At 36.2% G+C, this 19,179-nt stretch overlaps 1 protein-coding gene and 1 long non-coding RNA gene across 12 annotated transcripts; one reads left to right on the forward strand and one right to left on the reverse strand.

Annotated features, from left to right (window-relative positions):
* Positions 1-393: 393 nt before the first annotated feature.
* On the reverse strand, positions 394-12,729 carry LOC108172933 (uncharacterized). 3 transcript variants are annotated; one of them, XR_003769759.2, is made up of 6 exons: positions 12,226-12,729; positions 11,248-11,338; positions 10,465-10,536; positions 10,305-10,336; positions 10,094-10,133; positions 394-605 (listed from the first exon to the last, which is right to left on the reverse strand). It is a non-coding gene; the product is annotated as an uncharacterized lncRNA (long non-coding RNA). The 3 variants fall into 3 exon arrangements; XR_003769758.2 differs by lacking the exon at positions 394-605 and adding an exon at positions 9,061-9,331; XR_003769755.2 differs by lacking the exon at positions 394-605 and having other exon boundaries at positions 9,651-10,133.
* On the forward strand, positions 7,809-18,356 carry LOC103440777 (probable N-acetylglucosaminyl-phosphatidylinositol de-N-acetylase). 9 transcript variants are annotated; one of them, XM_029095351.2, is made up of 14 exons: positions 7,809-8,008; positions 8,342-8,411; positions 12,923-13,156; positions 13,999-14,128; positions 14,215-14,275; positions 14,526-14,596; positions 15,384-15,448; positions 15,617-15,646; positions 15,827-15,871; positions 15,951-16,031; positions 16,231-16,298; positions 17,504-17,552; positions 17,691-17,851; positions 18,085-18,356. In XM_029095351.2, the coding sequence occupies exons 4-14, from the start codon at positions 14,011-14,013 to the stop codon at positions 18,146-18,148; spliced, it is 813 nt and encodes a 270-aa protein (XP_028951184.1). In that variant the 5' UTR covers positions 7,809-8,008; positions 8,342-8,411; positions 12,923-13,156; positions 13,999-14,010; the 3' UTR covers positions 18,149-18,356. The 9 variants fall into 9 exon arrangements, with proteins under 9 accessions (XP_028951184.1, XP_028951187.1, XP_028951185.1 ...); XM_029095354.2 differs by lacking the exon at positions 15,617-15,646; XM_029095352.2 differs by lacking the exon at positions 12,923-13,156.
* The last annotated feature ends 823 nt before the right edge of the window (positions 18,357-19,179 follow it).

The following is a 19,179-nucleotide window of genomic DNA, read 5'->3' on the forward strand; positions in this document are numbered from 1 at the left end:
CTTAAATCAGTTACATCTATCATGCAATGCATTTCCTTCCAATTTTTTGTGATAAACTAATAGATAATTGACTAAATAAACATCCTGCAAAGTTTCAATAAAAATTTCCAAGTTTTTCTTACAATTTCCGTGGTTTTTATTCAATTTTTATCGATATCGATAATATCCCGATATTTCCATCGAAATTTCCGTGTTTTTGGACTACCGATATTTCCGATATCATCGATATTTAATACCTTGCTTGGGAGATGCAAGAATGAGAGAATTCATTAAGACTGCAAAAAAGTACACATGTGACACACCTCGACCGAGATCAAGGCATGCTGGCCGTCACGTGAGAGTGACGTAGCCATGTGCACAGTGCGGAAGCAATAAAAATAAGAGATATACGAATAATTAAAAACCAAATTACTAGAGTGCACTACTAAATAGAAAGTGATAGGAGTTAGTTACAACAGTAAACACTCATAATCAGAGCATAAAAGTCTAGGTGCAATCCAGTAGGACAAGTACTAGTTATACAGTACCAGGAATGTCCTACTATTATTTGGATAAGTCAAAACTACCGATGTCATCAAGCCACCAACAACAAGCTTACTTAAAACCTGGAGAGGCGCAAAATAGAAAACGTGAGTGGGCAAAAACAAATGTTTTACAAAACTATTTTCTTTTATCAATATACTAACTCCTCGCTGTAAATCATGTATAATTTTTCCCAGAATCAAAATATAAGCATATGCATAATATATATACATATATATGAATTCATATCAATTCAATTCATGCTTCACATAATCATAATCAAACATATATGCCATGCCAATATATAACAGAGTAAGCAATTCAAGTAAAAATAAATTCATAGAAATATGATATGTTAGTCGGAACCCCTATGGTAGTCTGCAGGACTGAATTTATAGTTCAAAATCAATCTAGCCGGAGTCACTATAATGACCTATACGGTAATATACTGCACATAAGTCGGAACCCCTATAAAGGTCTGTACGACAAGATTAGGTGTAATATAATTATGCTCAATTTTTACTCTCTCATAATAGCCGGGTGATAAATCGCTAGTCACCTACGAGTCGGAACCATAAATAAGGTCTGTACGATAAGACTGTGCACTTAAGTTGGATCCAATATGAGCATATAATGCGGGAGGTGATGTAAATAAACAGGCTTATACTTCATATCTCTGGCTAAATCACAATCACCCTAGGTGCAGTTTTATGAGCTCAACATCATTCAATCACATATCATATCATTGATGATTCACATAGCCAAACATAATTTACTTGAACTTACTTGTGCCTCCACAGCACCACGTTTATATATATATATATGCAACCATGAAATGCATATTCAGAATATAAAAGCATTTGACATATTATTTCAAAGCATACTTTCCTTAAAATGCATTTCTGGGAAATATATCAAGTATATAAATATATACTGAAAACAAAAGCCCGCTCACTGGTATGTCGACGGGTCGTAACCCCCGAGTCGCCTGTGGATATGCTCGTCCTCGGGATAGGCCTCACCTCTTTGGAGCTTCAAATCCCTCAAAAATTCGTCGCGAAAATCCCATAAAAATCGGTCACCTTCAAACCTCGTGATCCCGACGTCAAAACCGAGCCAACGAAGCACTCTGAGCTTCGTGAGAACCTCCTAGAGCTCGTTGCAAGCTTGGATTGTCCTAAAACATAACCATTCAAAAGTTCATGAATAGTGCTCAACTCGGAGCTTGAGTTTTCAACGTGATATCGAACGAGTTCTTACCTGAAATGGGTACCTTTGAACTTGTGTGGTCCTCATGAAGATAATGGTACCATTTTTTCCTCGATCTGCAAAGATTTGGCTTGGTTCAAGGTTGTCCATACAGAGGAGAGGGAAAAGAGTGAGTCCGAGAGATAGAAAGAGAACACGGGAGGGAAGAGAGAGATAAAGTAATGTGGATGTGTGTGGTCCAATCTACACACCAATCACAACTAGCCAAGGTTTAGTTCTTATTGGCCCCAAAAACTTAGGAAAATAATTATATTGGTCCACTTCTAAAACCATGTCACATATGACTTATCGCAACGCCCAAGGGCATTTTGGTATTTTCACACATTCGATAAAAGTATTTCGGAATGGGCTGTGACAACATGAATATACATAAATAGTCAACCGGCCCACAAGTCGACACTAGGATAGAGCTATAGGGTCGAGGGAAGAAAGTATTCTAGGCAGTCTAACCATTTTACTTCGCTCATAATGATCTCGGCCTGCCAAGTCTTCTTGTCACCTTCAACGCTTGTATCCGTTTTGAGTCGGCCGCATACTCTGCAAACCGAGGTTTGTTTACCTCAAATTCCTTCTTAAGTTCAAAAGCAATGTCAGATCTTTGGGATTAAAGCTCGCAAATGTGACTCTCGAGATCTACCATTTGTTCTTTTTTCGCTTTGATGGCCTTTAGGTCTGGTAAGGTAGCCTTCTAGGAAGTCGTTGCAGCTTTCAGGTCCTCATCAGCTTGTAGAACCTTCTAGAAAATATCAAAGTATAGCTGAGTTCACTCTAAGACGGTCGTCAAGTGGACAACACTTTCATTGTTCACCAAACTGTCAGCTGCAAAATTGTTCAGGCACTCTCCAACAAAGTCTTGACCTTTCATTTGAAGAGCTTACAAAGACGAGCAATTTGGTTAGAGAGTTGGACTCGGTTAGGGAAATGATCGACCATCCTGAATGCACTAGTGAGATAGGCGACAAGCTCGACTTCCCATGAAGGCTACATAAAAAAAAGGGTTTAGATGAGCAAAATCTAAAAGAAAAAACAACAGAGAATTGTTTTAAACCTGTCGAGAAATTACTTCGGCCATATCTTTTGGGCTGTTGGTTTAACCCAGAGAGCTTAATGGCAAGCCCAATGTTTAAGATAGCTCTTCAATTCATATGGCCAATGAAGTTTATCTACGTTAGATGGCCACCTAAGTAGCCATGAAATATAGACAACACCCTTCGGCACATAAAATTTTCGATAGAATTAACGATTTGGCACCTGACAGTTGGACGTTTTTATCATGGTTTAGCATTCCAAGACAAAATTCAGAATCAAAATAAAGAACTTACAAAGGTTGAGGTGACATCATGGGCAGGGATGCCGAGATCTTGGTCTAGGTGATGAACCGGCGTCTCTGTGATCGCTTCTTCTTCTGTAAAAGCCACCATTTCGACTGATGGCCCCTTAGCGGCTACCTTAGGATTAGCATGACTAGTGGCCCCTACTAGTAGTTGGATATCATCCTGGCTTGGATTAGGCACAGAGGATATGACAACTTTGCCTTTGTCTAGAGGCAAATGATCTATATTTGCTTACTTAACTGATCAAGGGTACCTCACTAGCGGGATCGGCTCGCTATTGTTTTCCTAATGACAGAAAAGGATTAGATATCAATCAAAGATATTTTGTTTATTTAAAAAAAATGTATTGAAAGATATGTACCCCTTCCTCTAAAATATTCGATGTTGGAATAATTTTGGATTAAGAGAGGGAGTCACTTTGGCCAGGACAACTGTCACCACCTCAGGAATATCAACTTTTGGGCTGATGACCACAACATCGAGATGAGGAATGGTCGAGATTTGAGCTATAGATTCCTCAACTACTAGGATGTCGATTGGTTCAGCCACGGTAGCAGCATGTGACATAGTAGTGACCTGCAAAGGAGCAACATTTGTTAGGGTTGGGATGGTCAAAGTTATCTTGGGAGAGGCGACCATGATAGCAACAGCCTTCTTTGGAAGAAGGGCGAGCTTTTTTTTTGCCATGACCATCGCGACCATTTCGGCTCACTTTATTGAGTGACCACCTGGAAAAACTAATTTAGAGTCAGGATGAAGATTTTTGGTCGAATATATATATGAGCAAAATACTGAGAATAAAAGTACCTTGAGCTGTGTCTTTGGATTTTGGAGTAAGAGTTTTCATTGGTTGATCGCCAAAGATTTTGTTTTTAATTTCTTTGACCAACATGTCGAAGAAATCCTTGGTATAGATATCCCACCAGTCAATGAAAGTACTAGTACCGTGGGTTTCAGGGGTATTCGCCCGAAGGCGAAATTTGGTGCATCGTTCTTGGAACTTTTGCTCTACTTCTTCACATTCCCGTTTTGAAGAACTAGAAAGTCGTTCTCGACTCATAATCGACTGGGAGGTGAGCAGAGGCACATGGTAACCTGGAGATAGTCTATTTGTCGAGCCACAAAATAGGAGTGGTATACTTCCCAACCGACCCGTCAAACGTTATAAAGGAAATGAAGGTTGCGGGCCAGCACGAACGATCCCCAATTCTGCCAAAGATCTACTTCTTTTGTTTTCTCCCATACGGATATAGGAATTTGATTGAGGAGGGATAGTCTCTCCGACAACAAATCAAGAATTCGTTGTTGGTAAGGTCGTCTAGGCCGAATAAGTATTTAAAAATTTCTTCGGCTAAGTGAGACAGGGTAAGGCATGAAGCTAATTGAAGGCCCATTGCTTAAGAAGAGTCGAAGTTAAAATTCTCTGGCCTCAGAGTGGCAAAATATACCTACAACCAAAGTTGAAAGACTTAGAATGGGTTGTTTTGGTGCAGGTCAATTTTCCCGACAGTTGCCTCGGCCAAGCAGCGCGTGAGGTTGATGAGGATAGCGGAACTAAGGGCCAAATTGTGACCACTAGCCAAGGCTTCGGCCACTGGCATATTCTCGGCAAGGCATTTGTTTGACTTGGTATAAAATATGAACTTATTATTCCAGTAGAACAAGAAAGCCTAGTGTTCTCCATTCTTGAGTTTTTCTTTTACTCGGCCGACAAAGTGATTAATAAGAGTGTTATAGTTGAAGAAGTTATAGTGTAATTTGTTTACTTCGTCTTTTGGTACTTCCTCATGGTTGTCTTTTTTTTTCAAAACTTCAAGAACATGCTCGTCGAAGACGGTTTTCAAATCTAAGTAAAATTGATACCGAGAGAGAGAGGTATCAACTGGAAGAACAGATGGAGAGGTGCCGAGGATAGCTGTTACTTCTAGAACGATCGGTTTGATAAGGTCGAGCCAGAGCACCATAGTGTTAGTGGCCAAGCACTAGAAACTTATAGCAACCATCAGGAACTCTCAATCTATGTTAATATCGATGGTTAAGAGTTTAATGACATTGAAGATGCCAAGTAATTTTCAGTTGGTGTTGAAGTAAGGTTCGGCTAACCCAAGCAGCCCTGGTTGCAAGGTTGAAGGCCAGGCTCCCTGAGGTTTGGTCGATTCCCATTTTGACCAACTGTAACCCTAGAATAAAAGACTCAGGCAATGGCTCTTCAGCATTTCAATGATGACCTTTGGGACGTCATTTTTAAACAAATGGCCCAGGATCTGATGAGAATCAACTGAATCCTCTTTAAATTTGAGATCTTGATGGCACTCCGATCAATGAAATTGTGACACTTGTCACATTCTTCGGCAAGCTTGGTGACGAAGGTGTTGGCAACTATTGAAGCAAGGCCTTGGAGGTTTCTTTCTGGGTTTCAAAGGTTGGTTTTTTTTTTTTTTTTGGGTTTTGAACAATCAGAAGCAAAGTGGCAAGAGTTTTAGGATTTTTGAACGCTTAAATAAGGAATGAAGCCATAATTGGTATTTATAGGCAAATTAGGAAGAAGATCGACAATCTCAAATACAAAATTTGAGGGGTAAATCCGGTCAAAATGTTTCACATTCATTATAAAATAAAAGATCCATGCAAAGAGCCCGAAAAGCACGCAAATCAAGATTGCACGATTACGTGTGGCAACGAGCTTTAAAGCATGATCATTATGAAGCGACGTTCCGGCATCTACGCACCTTGATCGTGGGAGATCGTGCTTGATAAATGCATATGAGTGGATGGAAAGTAGGCCAAGGGTCTTTTTCTTGTTTGATAATGGATCTTTTGATCGGCCGAAAAGTGTAGGCCAAGGGTTTATTTCTTGTTTGATAATGGATCGCTTTTTCAAGGTTGAAGTTCGGCCATATGTTGTAGGTCAAACACCTCAAAAGTGAAGGGGCAATATTTAGGTCCAAAATAACACTTTGGGTTGAGCCCATAATTGTTCTCGGTCTTATAAGAAGTTCGCTGCCATAGGTTGAGCCCAGTAGAGTTCATCTGAGTCCTATCATAATATGATTTTTGTTTGGATAAGGATCAGGAGGTCGAATCTCGATGCGGTAAGGTTTTCAAAAATTAGGGATGCTTCGAGTAAAAAAAGATGTTGAGAATCAAGGGAAAGAATCAGAACAATTAGGGAGCTGGATTCAGAGTCCTAAGAGTGTTAGGACTTGGGCGAGATTTATTTGGATTGGGAGTCCTAGTTCGAGTAAAGTTATACTTCGATCATTGAGGAAATCGCTACTATAAATAGAGTGGGGGTGCATCATTCAAAACCCCCTCCAATTCAACACACAACTACCATGTCCAAATCTTTCAAACACCTTGAGATTTTTTTTTGCCAACACATATTCAGTTTGGATAAACAGCACTGTGGAGGTAACTGACAACATCTTCAGTTTTGATAAACAACACTAGAGCCGTAGAATCAGTCAACCGAGGAGCACCTTCAGTTTGGATAAACAACATTGCTTCGAGATCGACTGGTTAATTATCCAAATCTCTGTCAACAAAGATTTATGAGTCCTTGTTAGTAGAGGTATCTCGGTGAAGTGAAATGTTAACAGGTTACTATATTTGGCACACTGAAAGCTGAATTCGATATTGAACTTCGTAGAACTAGTAGTCTTGTCTTCAAACTTTAGAACCCGAAGGTCGAGACGTGTTCATTCCTTGGTTGCAATCGCGAGATCAAGAAGTTATCAGCGCGCCCAACGTCACATCAGCATACATTTTACTCCACGGTCGAGCTCGGCCGATGAGTTGACACATCCCGCATTAGACCGAATGAAGTAGTTAGCTTATTAATTATACGGGTCTGTGCGTCACGTAAACTAGGTAGTTTTAAGGTCAACAGTACTTTAAAATATATATATATATATATATAATTGTTATTAGCACTCTAAAAATTTCATTCTACATTTTAAACTTTCTATATTATGAAAGACAAATACACTTGTAAGGAATTTAAAATGAAATTTTTGGAGTGCCAATAACACTTCCCTATATATAATACTAAGGAGACTAAATTTGTAAACTAAATTATGTGTCACCATTAAAAAATAAATATGTTAATCAACGACCAATTATCAATTTCCATGTCGTTTAGTTTATAAATTTTTACGTTTCTAAATAATGTGTCATCATTAAAAAATAAATTCAATCTACATTAAGGGGGATGTATTCAATTAGGATTTTAAGGGATTTGGGTATTCAATCAGGATTTTAAGTAATTCTTTAAAATTCAAGGTGCATTTAATTAGGATTTTAAAGAAGTTTATAACATTTCAGGTGTATTCAATTACAAATTGATTTTAAAGAATCTTAGAAAGTTGAGAAATTAGAGGGAATTGAAGAGATTTCGTAGTGTATTTTAAACATCCACACATGTCCCCATGAGATTTTGAGGAAATTGAATCAAAATTTTATATGAAATCTCTACAAATCAATTAAACTCCATAAAAATTCATTGATTTACAAATCCATTAAAGTATCTCAAATTCTCAATTGAATACACTCCTTAAAGCTGAAACACATAGTAGTTACTGTTCATAAGAACAGTGTAATATCGAAAATGCCCCTGTATTAATTGTGTAATTTCAATAGTACTCCAATGTAAATCTAATTGAATCTGGACCGTCTATTTATTTGGGGCACTGTGATAAAAAATCAGTCCGTCCATTTTATCTTCTTTTTCCTTTCCGGTGAACATCATTGTTTCTCTCGCTCTCTCTTAACACCACGATTCAAAACCGCAACCCCACCCACGAACCTAGAAACACCGAAAACCATCACCATTCTCATCCTTCAGTTCTCGATTGGATTCCACAGTGTAAACCCAAAAAGTAAAGGTAAGACAATTCAAATTTTTTTTTGGTTTCTTATTTATTTTCAGTGTTAATTTCTTATTAGATTATTATTTCTGATAAACACACTTAGAATCTAATCTGGGGTTTCCATGGATTCTAAAGTAAAAACCTTGAACCTTAAAGGTAGGAAAATTTCAATTTATTTATTTATTTACAGTGTTGATGTCTAGAATCTGATATGGGTTTTGCTTAAATTCATCTTGGAGTTTTTTAATTTTAACTTTTATAATTTTCTGGTGCACCTGTGATTAAATATTCAGATGAATTTAACGTAATGGTTTTTTTTTTTTTTTTTTTTTTTTTAAATTGATGTAGTTTATGTAAAGATCAACTTACAAAGTGGTGAGTAAAAAAAAGTATCTCAAGCCATTGCTCATCACTTCAGGTACCTTTTAACCTTTTGCATGTCAAGCTATGCTTCAATTTTGTTACGTATTATTTGGGTTTTAGTAAATTTTTCATGATTTCGTAGAATTACATTTAAAGTTCTGAGTTTTGGAGAATTCTTCATTAAATTGATGGGCTCTTTTTTGATGTCATTTTATTTCCTGGATGCTTATTGAAATTGAAACTACATTGTAGAATGTTAAATATTTACTCTAAATTTGAAGACTGAAAATAAAATAACTTACAAGCTAAATTGAGTAAAATTAAATTTTTACCCTCAAATATCCTTGGGCGGACACAAAAGTTTGACCCCAACATCCAATTTTATTAATTCAATTTTGATAAATGATTGAGAGTTTTTCAATGATTGTATTACTGTGTTTGATTAATGATTGAGGAGTTGGATATATTTTCTTGCTTATGTTTTTCTTAGGTGTGTACTGGATGTTGGTTTGGTTATTTCATGACTTTCGAAACCCAATAGAGTATGAAAACCCCAACTTTAATTTTGCACATGTTTTGGTGCCTTCAAATGAAATCTGGCATAGTGAAATCTTGCATAGTGAAATTATGAAAACTTTCCCTTCATCTTTAGATTTTCATTCAATTCAATTCATAATGCAATTTAGGGTGATTCAATTCACGAGTGATCAAACTTTTTTTCCTACTTTGTATAGTTGTAAACATAAAACACTCCTTGAGATAGAGCCATAGCTTTTGAAAAAACAATCTTTCAGGATGGCGTACCAACATTCCTAATTTTTGTAATATAACATGCATACCAACATCTCTCTTGCTACTTAGTACTACAGTCTAGTAGTATTCCTCTTCATTTGTAAGTGAGAAGTCTTAGGTTCAATTCTCGTCAAAGGTAAATTTGAACCACATCCATTGTGAGGCTAAGTCCACCCTGTCCCCCTTAGGGTAGATAATAGTGTTTGTTCAAAAAAAAAAACCACTCTTTAGTATATACTAGAAATAGTGCCCGCGCGTTGCTGCGGGATTACAAAATGTGAGTATAATATATACAGATATGTAAAGAATGATGAAGTTTGAATCAAATGTATATAAGGGGTTGTGAAAATGATGGTATTCAAATGAAAGTATGCATAAAAGTGAAGGAATAGAAAAAGAAAAATATGACACATACCATTTTTTTGACTTGAAAATTTGGTGTCATTGTTTAGGTATTTTGGTGCAAATGGCAGAATTAAATCAAGCAGGTTGAAAAGTGAAATGATACGTGTAAAAAGATGGATCAGATATATATAGTTTGGTGTCTCTTTGCAATACAGAGACAATTTGATGATGCATTTTAGTTCAATCATCACTTCCATCTTTTCTCTTCAGAGGAATTGGTGCTACCTATTTATACACAATCACTTTCTTCTTTTGACCTATTGTAAACACATGGCTAACTGGTTGTTTATCCAATGAGAGGTTTAAGCTGGACATATATATAAGTATAAATGCAGGTACTCTGATTGAAGATATACTTTAGACATATGTCCAACTAAATTTATCAATGGTCAAGCAAGGAATAAGGCATGTATTCATATTAGGTAAAAAGAAGACAGTCTGTATATATATCGGTAATAGCCAATTCCCCTGAAGAGAAAGGTTAGTAAATATTGAATTTAAACAGAAACTCAGTAAGAAAAGAAAATTAGGAAAACATACCATTAAATCGTTGTATTGTGATTGAGGATTTAGACGATACCTATAAGAGGTTCTCTGTAAGCTTAACCATACAATGAAGAAGATGAATATAAATTAGTTTTTTAAGCTGGTTTTTTTGTTTATATATATTTTTTTTATGCATGAGCAAGAAAAGGGTAATGTATCGTAATATTAGTAGGTTAGAGAGTATAATAAGAAAAAGAAACATAACCTTTGTGGAGAGTGATGTAGTCTGTGGTATACCTGCAGCAAGGTTGTGTAATCAATTTTAGTTGTGAACATTGGGAAATAGAACGTAGCATAGTTAATGGTTGCTATAGTAGTTGTATAGAGAACATTGTGTTGCTTCAAAATATTCTAAAATAATTTACCTTGAGGACAAAGCGCCTTGGACGTTGAGAACAAATAGCTTTAAATCCAAAAAACTCAAGATTTTTCAAATTCTGTTAAAAAAAAACACATCATTAGAAAACTCATCAAAACAAATAAACACTTATTTGTTCACAGGAACTAATAAGATGATAGTGCACAGTTGAGTGTTTAAGTTTATTAAATAACTGAAAGTTGGGGGTGGCTGGGTACATGTTTTCCTTTCATATATATATATATATATATATATATATATATATATATTGGTGTTTATTTAATATCTCCAAGTGAACGGTAGTAGTTTCTAGGAAAACAAAAGTTGAGTTAATTATTAAAACAAAGAATACCATAGTTCACCACTGTGACAAAGATGCACTGTGTGTGCAAGATTAGGGATAAGTGCGGATGTACTTACGCTACCAAAAAATCTAAGCAGAATTGATTACTGACTTTAACAATTAAAATCATATACAATTTTTCAAAAATAAATGCAATTGATGGGTACAGTTTGTCAATGAAACGATTTGAAGTCATATCTTTACAGGTAGGAGATAGAAGATATTTGCATTGCATATCTTAGTAGAATGAGTAGATATGAAGGAGAATTAGATTTATTCAATTTCGATACAAAGAGAATTAATTAATGCAGGAACAACGTTTGTGCACATTGAGAATGAAATTAACTAATTAAATTACTAAGCCCTACTGTAAATTTCACACCTATACTCAAAACAGATTTTGTAACCAATATCCCAAAAATAGAGGCAAAAGGAAAGAAAAAAAACCTTTGTATGGTACACTGCGGCGCTATCTGTGTAACCGAACTCAACCCAGCAACCTTCTTGTATACTTGGAAATTTGTTACAGATTTTATGGCTGCAGAAAAAAATATATCTTTCAGCATTAATATCATTAAGACTTAAGTACAATACCATAGTTCACCAATGTGACAGAGACACTGTGTGTGGAATATTAGGGATCAGTATGGAAGTAATAATGCTATCAATAAATTTAAGCAGAATTGAATACGGACTTTAACAATTAAAATCAGATAAAACTTTTAAAAAATAAACCAAGGCCATGGGTACACTTTGTCAATGAAACAATTTTAAGTCAATTCGTATACTTGACTTTGTTTTCCTTCTACCTCAGAACAAATTGTGCATTAGTCAAAGATCACAAAATCAAAATATTCTAAAATGAAGATAGGTTACCCTTATGAAGTGGAACCTAGTCGAGAAAAATCTGGAAAGTATTGAGAATTACCCCAAAATAAAATTAAGTCAAGATCCCAAATGCATATATGACTCCTATGGTGAAAGCTGAATATTCTGTTCACCCAATATCCATATGTGCTACTAATTTGTGTACAATTTCTAACTTATCTCAGTTCATGTCCTAATGCTTTTCCACACTCCTTACACCCCCTGCTTCAGCTCAAGTTCAGAGGCACTATTTGAATGTGTTAGGCACCCAGAAAATGAAACAAAAAATCGTAACTTTCCTAGAAAATTGTACTTCTTTCTTTGACTGATTACCCGCTTTCACTCACTTCAATCCTCTACGAACCCATAATTTTTTCAATCCTGGGATCCCTAAAAAAATCACCAGAATATAAATTTCTTTGCTAAAGAATAGGAAAGCAAAAAAAACCTAAAAACAACAAAATAAAAACCTCATAAACAAAATTGTTATATATAAAAAAATAATTGGCAAAAGCAAGGAAATAAATAAGGAAAATAGGTTTTGGTTCCGAAGCTCACCAATTTGATCCTCTCAGCAATGACCAATTCGAATCAGTAACGTGAAAACACCAAATTTTTGATAATTTAATCTCCAGGTCAGCGACCCAAGGAGCAGAACCAAGCCTCAGAAAATTGATTTAAGCCGGTTTCTACCGTTGGACACACACGGACAAAGCCAGAATCAGAGAGGCAATACAAATCGAGAGACAGCAGTGGAATGAAAAACAAAAATCCACTGGATAAACTTGAAACAGAGATCTGATCGACGATGCTTTCAAGGGTTTGAGAGGAACAGAGCAGGCCGTAATCGGCGAGGCACCACAAACTGAGATCGATAAAGGATAAGGTCGAGAAGAACAGAACAGAGATCTAGATCTGTGAGAAGGCAAGGGAAAGCAAGAAAAAAAAAATGGAAAAGACTCGGTCCAAATAGAGCATCCATCGACGACAAACGCGTGGAAGTAATGGACAAAAGCGTCTTTTAAATGTGGGAAGAAGCAGCAAAACGGCTAAGCAAAGAAAAAATCAGGGGTATTTCCGCCATTTTACTATTGCTGAACAGTGCCATCATCAACTGAGTTTTAGTATATATAATATTTTTCGAGACCTTTTACATCTTCAATAGTGTTTCAAACCCCGCAGCAACGCGTGGGTACAATTTGCTAGTATATATAGACAATTGACTTGATATGCGTTTCTAAAATTTCCGTCGAAGATATCGGTATATCCATAGTGAGTCGCTCCCCACGACCTCCTCTCTCAACCCTCAACCACCCACGATTCTCTCTCTAGTCCGACGCTGCCACCGTCACCGCCGCCTACGTACACATTCTCTCTTAGTCCCTCTCCTCTCCAAACAATCATTTCCCCGGATGAGATGAGCACCATCACCGACATCCTCCACGGAGCCACCGTCATCACAAATTAGTCCACATTCCTCGGTCCAGAGGTAAATTATATGATATAGTCAATCATTCATAGGAGGAAACGAAAGAATTATAAATTTATAATTACAAAGATTTCTAATTTAATTTTTGGTATTAAGGTTGATGATGTTTGGTTCCTGGGTACTCAAATGTTGTTTATTTCTCTGTTTTGTTTGTTTTATTAATATGTATCTTGGTTTGCATTCTCTGTTAGTTGCATCCTCTGCATTAATGTATGTGATCCCGAAATAGTAGAGCGGAAAAAACAAGTTGGGGATTTTCTCTTTGCGTACAATATTATCTCTTTCTATTTTAGGTACGGTCGGGATTGGATTAGACTCATATGATAATGTGTTTAATGCTCCCTACCATGCTATGGTCAATCCCTTTGCTCTATGTAGATCAAATTTGTGCAATACGCCCCTGCAAGTGCGATCAGTATTTGGCCTTACTATAAAGTTAAAAAAAGAAGGGGAAACAGCATTATTACAGCTTACCAATGTGCATTTACTTTACTAGTCATTTTGTGAAAGAGCTAAAGTTGTCTGTATAATGGTAGAGGTTCTATCTTGATGCATACACCCTTTACGAAACACATGGAAACTATTTTTGATGGAATGAACTTCTTATTTCAGGTATTTTTAGGCATTTTAGTGGTTTTATTTTTTTACTTCCATTGATGGAAGTCAGGTTTTCTAGTATTGTAGTCCATGTGTTTGATGAAATGCCACATAGGGGAAGCCTGTAGCGTTTAAATGTTTACGGGGTATGTTACAGGACAAAACAATGATTGGGTTGCTGGATTTGTTCCTCACTCGAGTTTGGAGGTTGTTTGATTTGATGTGTTGGTGATCATTGTGTGCAGGTGCATGCTAGAATGGCATGGTTCTTGATTGTTTCTTCGGTGATTGTACTATGGGTAGCTTCGTTATTCAAAATTATTCATGGCTCATATTCGCTTCCCAAGGGCACTTTTTTGAATAATTTGAAAAATGGTGGGTGGTTTGCATGAGCTTCTTTTCCCGGGTGTTTTTTTTTTCTTCCCCGACTATTGATTGACTAAAATATATTTGTTAAACAGGTGGCAGTGTCAACAAGAGAAATGTTTTGTTCGTTGTTGCCCACCCAGATGACGAGTCCATGTAAGCCTATACAAAATTGGATTGTCACTGCTTAGAATCTATACTGGCTTCAGTTGTAGCTACTTTCAATTGAGTTTTTTAAGGGCTCTCATGGCCTAATTTCATTTGTTTGACTGGTCTTCCCCCTGTGCAATTGTTGAGATTTTATGTTTATGAGAGACGAGGTCTTTTTTTGTTTCCAAATTGTATAATGTGATGCATGAGGTTCTGAATTTATAATGTTTTAAAACCTCGTGTCGTACTTCTGCAGGTTCTTTACTCCAACAATAAACTATCTGACCGTGAGAGGGCATAATGTTCACATTTTATGCTTGTCAATTGGTAATGCACTTTAACTAGTAGATAACTTTGTCTATGCATTTTTGTTAATCTCCTTCTAGCTTAAACCATAAACTTGTTCGCAAATTTATTATGCGGTGAAATGACTTTTTCCTTCAATAATCGCCTGTACAATGGATTAATTTTACATAAAAACAACATATACTTTAACTAGAGATAGATCACATGACAACACAATTGTAGATATGTCTCGAACAGTTGAGGTCATCACGGGTTTTGAAATCTATGTCACCCTATTTAATTTGTTTTATAAATCTCTTATTTTATCCATATCTTTTCCTGAACATTTGAACAATTGTTTATAGGTTTAGCTATGGAAATGGGCCTCTCAGAATGAAAACCTAAAAGTGATTATAACTGATTCAAGGGCAGTGTTTGCATGAAATTGATGTATAAAATTTTAGTCAAACTAAATGAGCATATATGATGTACAGTTATTGTAGTCATCCCTACTCTTAAAAGTACAATTTGTATCAATACAAGGGTTTTGTTCTCCATCCATAAGTGTATCTGGAATAGAGGTAAGCCCATTCCTTTAAGGTGGGATAAGAATTTCTCTCCAGGTCTTTCTGCTGGTTTCATACATCCTGTGTTACGGTAGTTTCATCCTTTACCACTACTTATTGTAAATTGTCATATCTCTAGAGAATAGTTTTGATGGTACGATTGGAATTATGTCTCATAGTTGTTAACCTTTGCCCTTATCATCTCCTATATCATTGTTTTTTTTTTTTTTTGAAATGAATTCTTAGTTTCATCTGTTGAGTAGGTGATGCAGATGGCAAAGGAATTACAAGAAAAGAAGAGCTCTACCAGGCTTCTGCAATTCTCAAGGTGATATGCAATGTTGTGGTTGAGGCTTTCATTTTAGCTTGGTATAATGTTGTGAGCCAAAATTTATTCATGTCAATCCAGTGCTAAAGTTATTGGGATATGATAAACACACACCCCTATTTAATCATGGCTGTTGATTATGATTGACTTATTCAATCTGATGGCTAGAAAGAAAGAGGGGCTGAGAAGCTAAAAAAGGTGTGTAAAAATCACTTCCCAAGCTATCTAGTGTTGTGAGCTTTATTTTGTCCACAATTTTGAAAATCCTGTAAGGGTCGTTGCTTGCAGAACCTGTGTTCATTTTTAATCTTTGATACATCGTGAAGTATTTTCACCGGACCATTTTAGACTTTGTAACATGCGAAATTGGATATGTAGGTTCCGCATCAACAAGTGTCGGTTCTGGATCATCCAAATCTTCAGGTTCTACTGAACTATTGAATTAATATAATTTCTAGTACATTCTTGAGGCATCTATAACTACATACTTCTCAATCCTTAGGATGGTTTTGGCAAAGTTTGGAACGATAGCATATTGGCAAATATTATCGAAGAGGAAATTACAAGAAACAACATTGACTTGGTAAATTGTTTTCTTTATGAACGCACCTTCTGTTGTAATTTCGGACTATTGAAATTTAGTACTGCTTAAGTTCTTGTCTTTTTGTGGTGATGTGATAAGCATCGTTTGATGGACTACTGTTTTTGTATGAAGTATTGCCTAATCTATTGTTTTAATCTCAACACCCATTTTAAAATCCATTTCACACAAACTTTACCAGATAATTACTTTTGATAACTACGGAGTTTCGGGCCATTGTAACCACCGTGATGTGCATTATGGGGTAAGGTGAGTTGAACTCTATTTCTTAGTCATATTTGATCAATATTTTTGAAATTGAAGGAATTTCTTGCTACAAAATGTTGTAATTTTGACTCCCCTCTGTATCTTGTTCTTTGATGTTTCCGGCACTAGACTAAACTTGGCAAATTAGAGAATAACTAGAAGCACACAAGATTTATCCTAGTTCGGCAAAACTTTTGCCTATGTCCAGTTATGATTTCTCTGGGTAGAGAAACCACGGCTTCTTTGATTAATAATAGAGTATAATGTACTTTTGCAAACCCTAGACCTAGTCCCTCTCTTCCCTCAGCTGTCTCTCTGTTATCTCTCACTAGCTTTTCAGCCTTTCCCGCACCTCTATTTATAAGTATAGGGTATGGTTTACATCCTATTTTCTGATTAGGTTTCCTATTCTATATGGATAGAAAATTACAGTTTCTTTCCTATTGCAATTCTGCTTCTAGGACTCCCAATCTAATTGTACAAGAAAACTTAATTCTTTTCTAATCCTTGTAGGACAAGGATCTGTGCACCTTACCTTTCCTAACACAACCCTAAACAAAATATGACTAACAAAAAGGCAAACCAGATCCTAACAACAAATTCCTAAATATGTTTGATATTTATGACAGATGTTACAAAAAAGTTAAAGACCAGGTACTAGTCTTCTCGGGACATGAATGTATTCTCTTGCTGTACAAATTTCCTTCCTTACTTTTTGAATCTCACTATTTTCGGACAAATTTTGACCTCTAAATTGAAACTTCGGGAGTTATAAGTAACAGGGCTACATTGGTAGTGGCTGAGGCACTTCGGTTGTCCCATGAGGTCTCAGGTTTGAAACCTGTCAAGGTACCTATCTAGCAGTCACAAGTGTTTCCTGCTGCCAAAGATTTGTAATGTTCAGCAGTGGGCCCCAGGTTGGGCTTCCTTGTCAGGAAAGCTGACAGGGTGGCTCTCCTGGGTGATAAAAGAAAAAAAAGAAAGAAAATAGTAATTAATGAGAGTAATCCTGCAACTTCTTGCACCACTGACTGCATATAATAAGATAATGACGTACTTGCCCCAAATGAATACCGAACTTAACTATTGTCTTCTTCCATCCTGGTTGATGTACGTCTTTCGGGATGACCATTTTGTGGTGTTATTTGTTTACTATGGCATACTGTAATTTGCCACATTTATTTATAGTTTATGTATGTTGTAAGCAGGAAACTCTTACAAGCGTCGTCACAAAGGAAAATTGAAGCCTGGGAACTCGTATGTTTTCTCTTCATTCGCAAGTATCCTGAAATTCTGAACAAACAATAATTCACCTGAATTCTTATACGATAATACTTGTTGGATGTTGAACAGTGATGTTAGTTTTTGTTTTGCTGTCCCGTTAATTGTTCCCAGGTTAGTACAAACATATTTCGCAAGTATAGCGGACCAGTCGATATCTGGCTGTCCAGTTTAAATCCCATGCAATCCTCACATGAAGTGGTGCATTGCTTGCTCAATGAGCAGCCCAGAAAGAGCTTCCTGGCGATGGCACAGCATTCCAGCCAATGGGTTTGGTACGCTTATACATTATGAATTGAAAAGGATACCGAACCATATTATTCATGCAATCTCAAAACATTTTCTCATGTTTTCATCCATATTTTACTTGTGAATCCTTAGATTTCTTTTACAAAATCTTCTTCAGCTTCCATCAACCGAAACGAATCCAAGTCATCAATTTCTGGCTAGTCCCAAATTCAGATAGTCGGCTATTAGTTTTTCTAACATTTGCATTTTATATCTACAGGTTCCGCAAGCTGTTTGTAGCATTTTCCAGTTACACGTATGTGAACACGCTTAAAAAGATGTAGTAGCCTCATGGTAGATGTTCTATTTTTGTGGATATACTGCCACTGCCAGCTGCGGATATGTTTTTTTTTTGTTTTGTTCGTGTGCTTACTTTTAGTGTTTCTTTACGACATGATTCTGTAGAAAATCGAATATGTACCCTGATTTGCAAATTTTTGCATCCGGGATAACCCTTCTTATATGAATCTAATTGAGATTAACACTGTCTAATTGAGTCACTCTTGTCCTGCATTTAGGGCCATTTGTATATAGATGATCTATGGGGGTTCAATAAGGGTGTTTTAAGTTCATAGATTCTACAAAAATGTCATTGGCTTTAATCTGCCCCCTTAATTTAGGGCCATTTGTTAAGCTGGAGTACTACCAAAATTGCTAGGAATCAGTTGACCACTTTCTGTTATACTTGGGTTCAAAGTTATGTACTTTCCTCTTCTTCTATGTGGTTCAATTGGTTATGTGGTTCAGTTTTTGCAAAAGCTTCACTTGTAGTAGAATTCAAAATTTTAGGAATAAAAACAATTTACTTTTCTTTAATTCTATAACATCAAAAGAAATATACTCACTTATATATAATAATCATCCACCAGATTCCCAGACTCACTTATCTATTTAAGGTTCACCTCCTTGAAAGGCATAAGCAAAATGCCCCTCTGCTGCTCGTAACGAAAATGTGAAACGTAAGTCATATTGATGAAAGCATGAGGGTGATGAATAACACCCTATCTCAAACTAAAGTTTCAAGAAATAAGATGAAGCACCAGTAAAAGCTAAAGGAAAAACAACACTCTAATTGACAACACGACACGAAAATAATGGGTTTCGGGTCTACAAAATAGCTAATCGGGTCATTATCGGGTGACCCGTTAGGAACCCATTAATAACGGGTTCTTAACGGGTATACATGCGGGTAACACGTGGGTAACCCGTTTCGACCCGTTAGGAAAAATAAATTAAAATTTTAAAGTTTAATTACTAAAAAATTTAGGGTAAATTACATAATACCCCCTCAAGTTTAAGGTCTATTACAACCCCA

This window comes from Malus domestica, chromosome 16, assembly GCF_042453785.1.
Source record: "Malus domestica chromosome 16, GDT2T_hap1".
Classification (NCBI taxonomy): Eukaryota; Viridiplantae; Streptophyta; class Magnoliopsida; order Rosales; family Rosaceae; genus Malus; species Malus domestica.

What these genes read in the sequence shown, in the direction of transcription:
- LOC103440777 (XM_029095351.2), top strand. Translation starts at nt 14,011, where the DNA reads ATGGCATGGTTCTTGATTGTTTCTTCGGTGATTGTACTATGGGTAGCT. An exon ending in AGGCTTCTGCAATTCTCAAG is followed by an intron (nt 15,449 to 15,616) that starts GTGATATGCAAT and finishes TCTGATGGCTAG; the next exon opens with AAAGAAAGAGGGGCTGAGAA. An exon ending in CATTCCAGCCAATGGGTTTG is followed by an intron (nt 17,852 to 18,084) that starts GTACGCTTATAC and finishes TTATATCTACAG; the next exon opens with GTTCCGCAAGCTGTTTGTAG.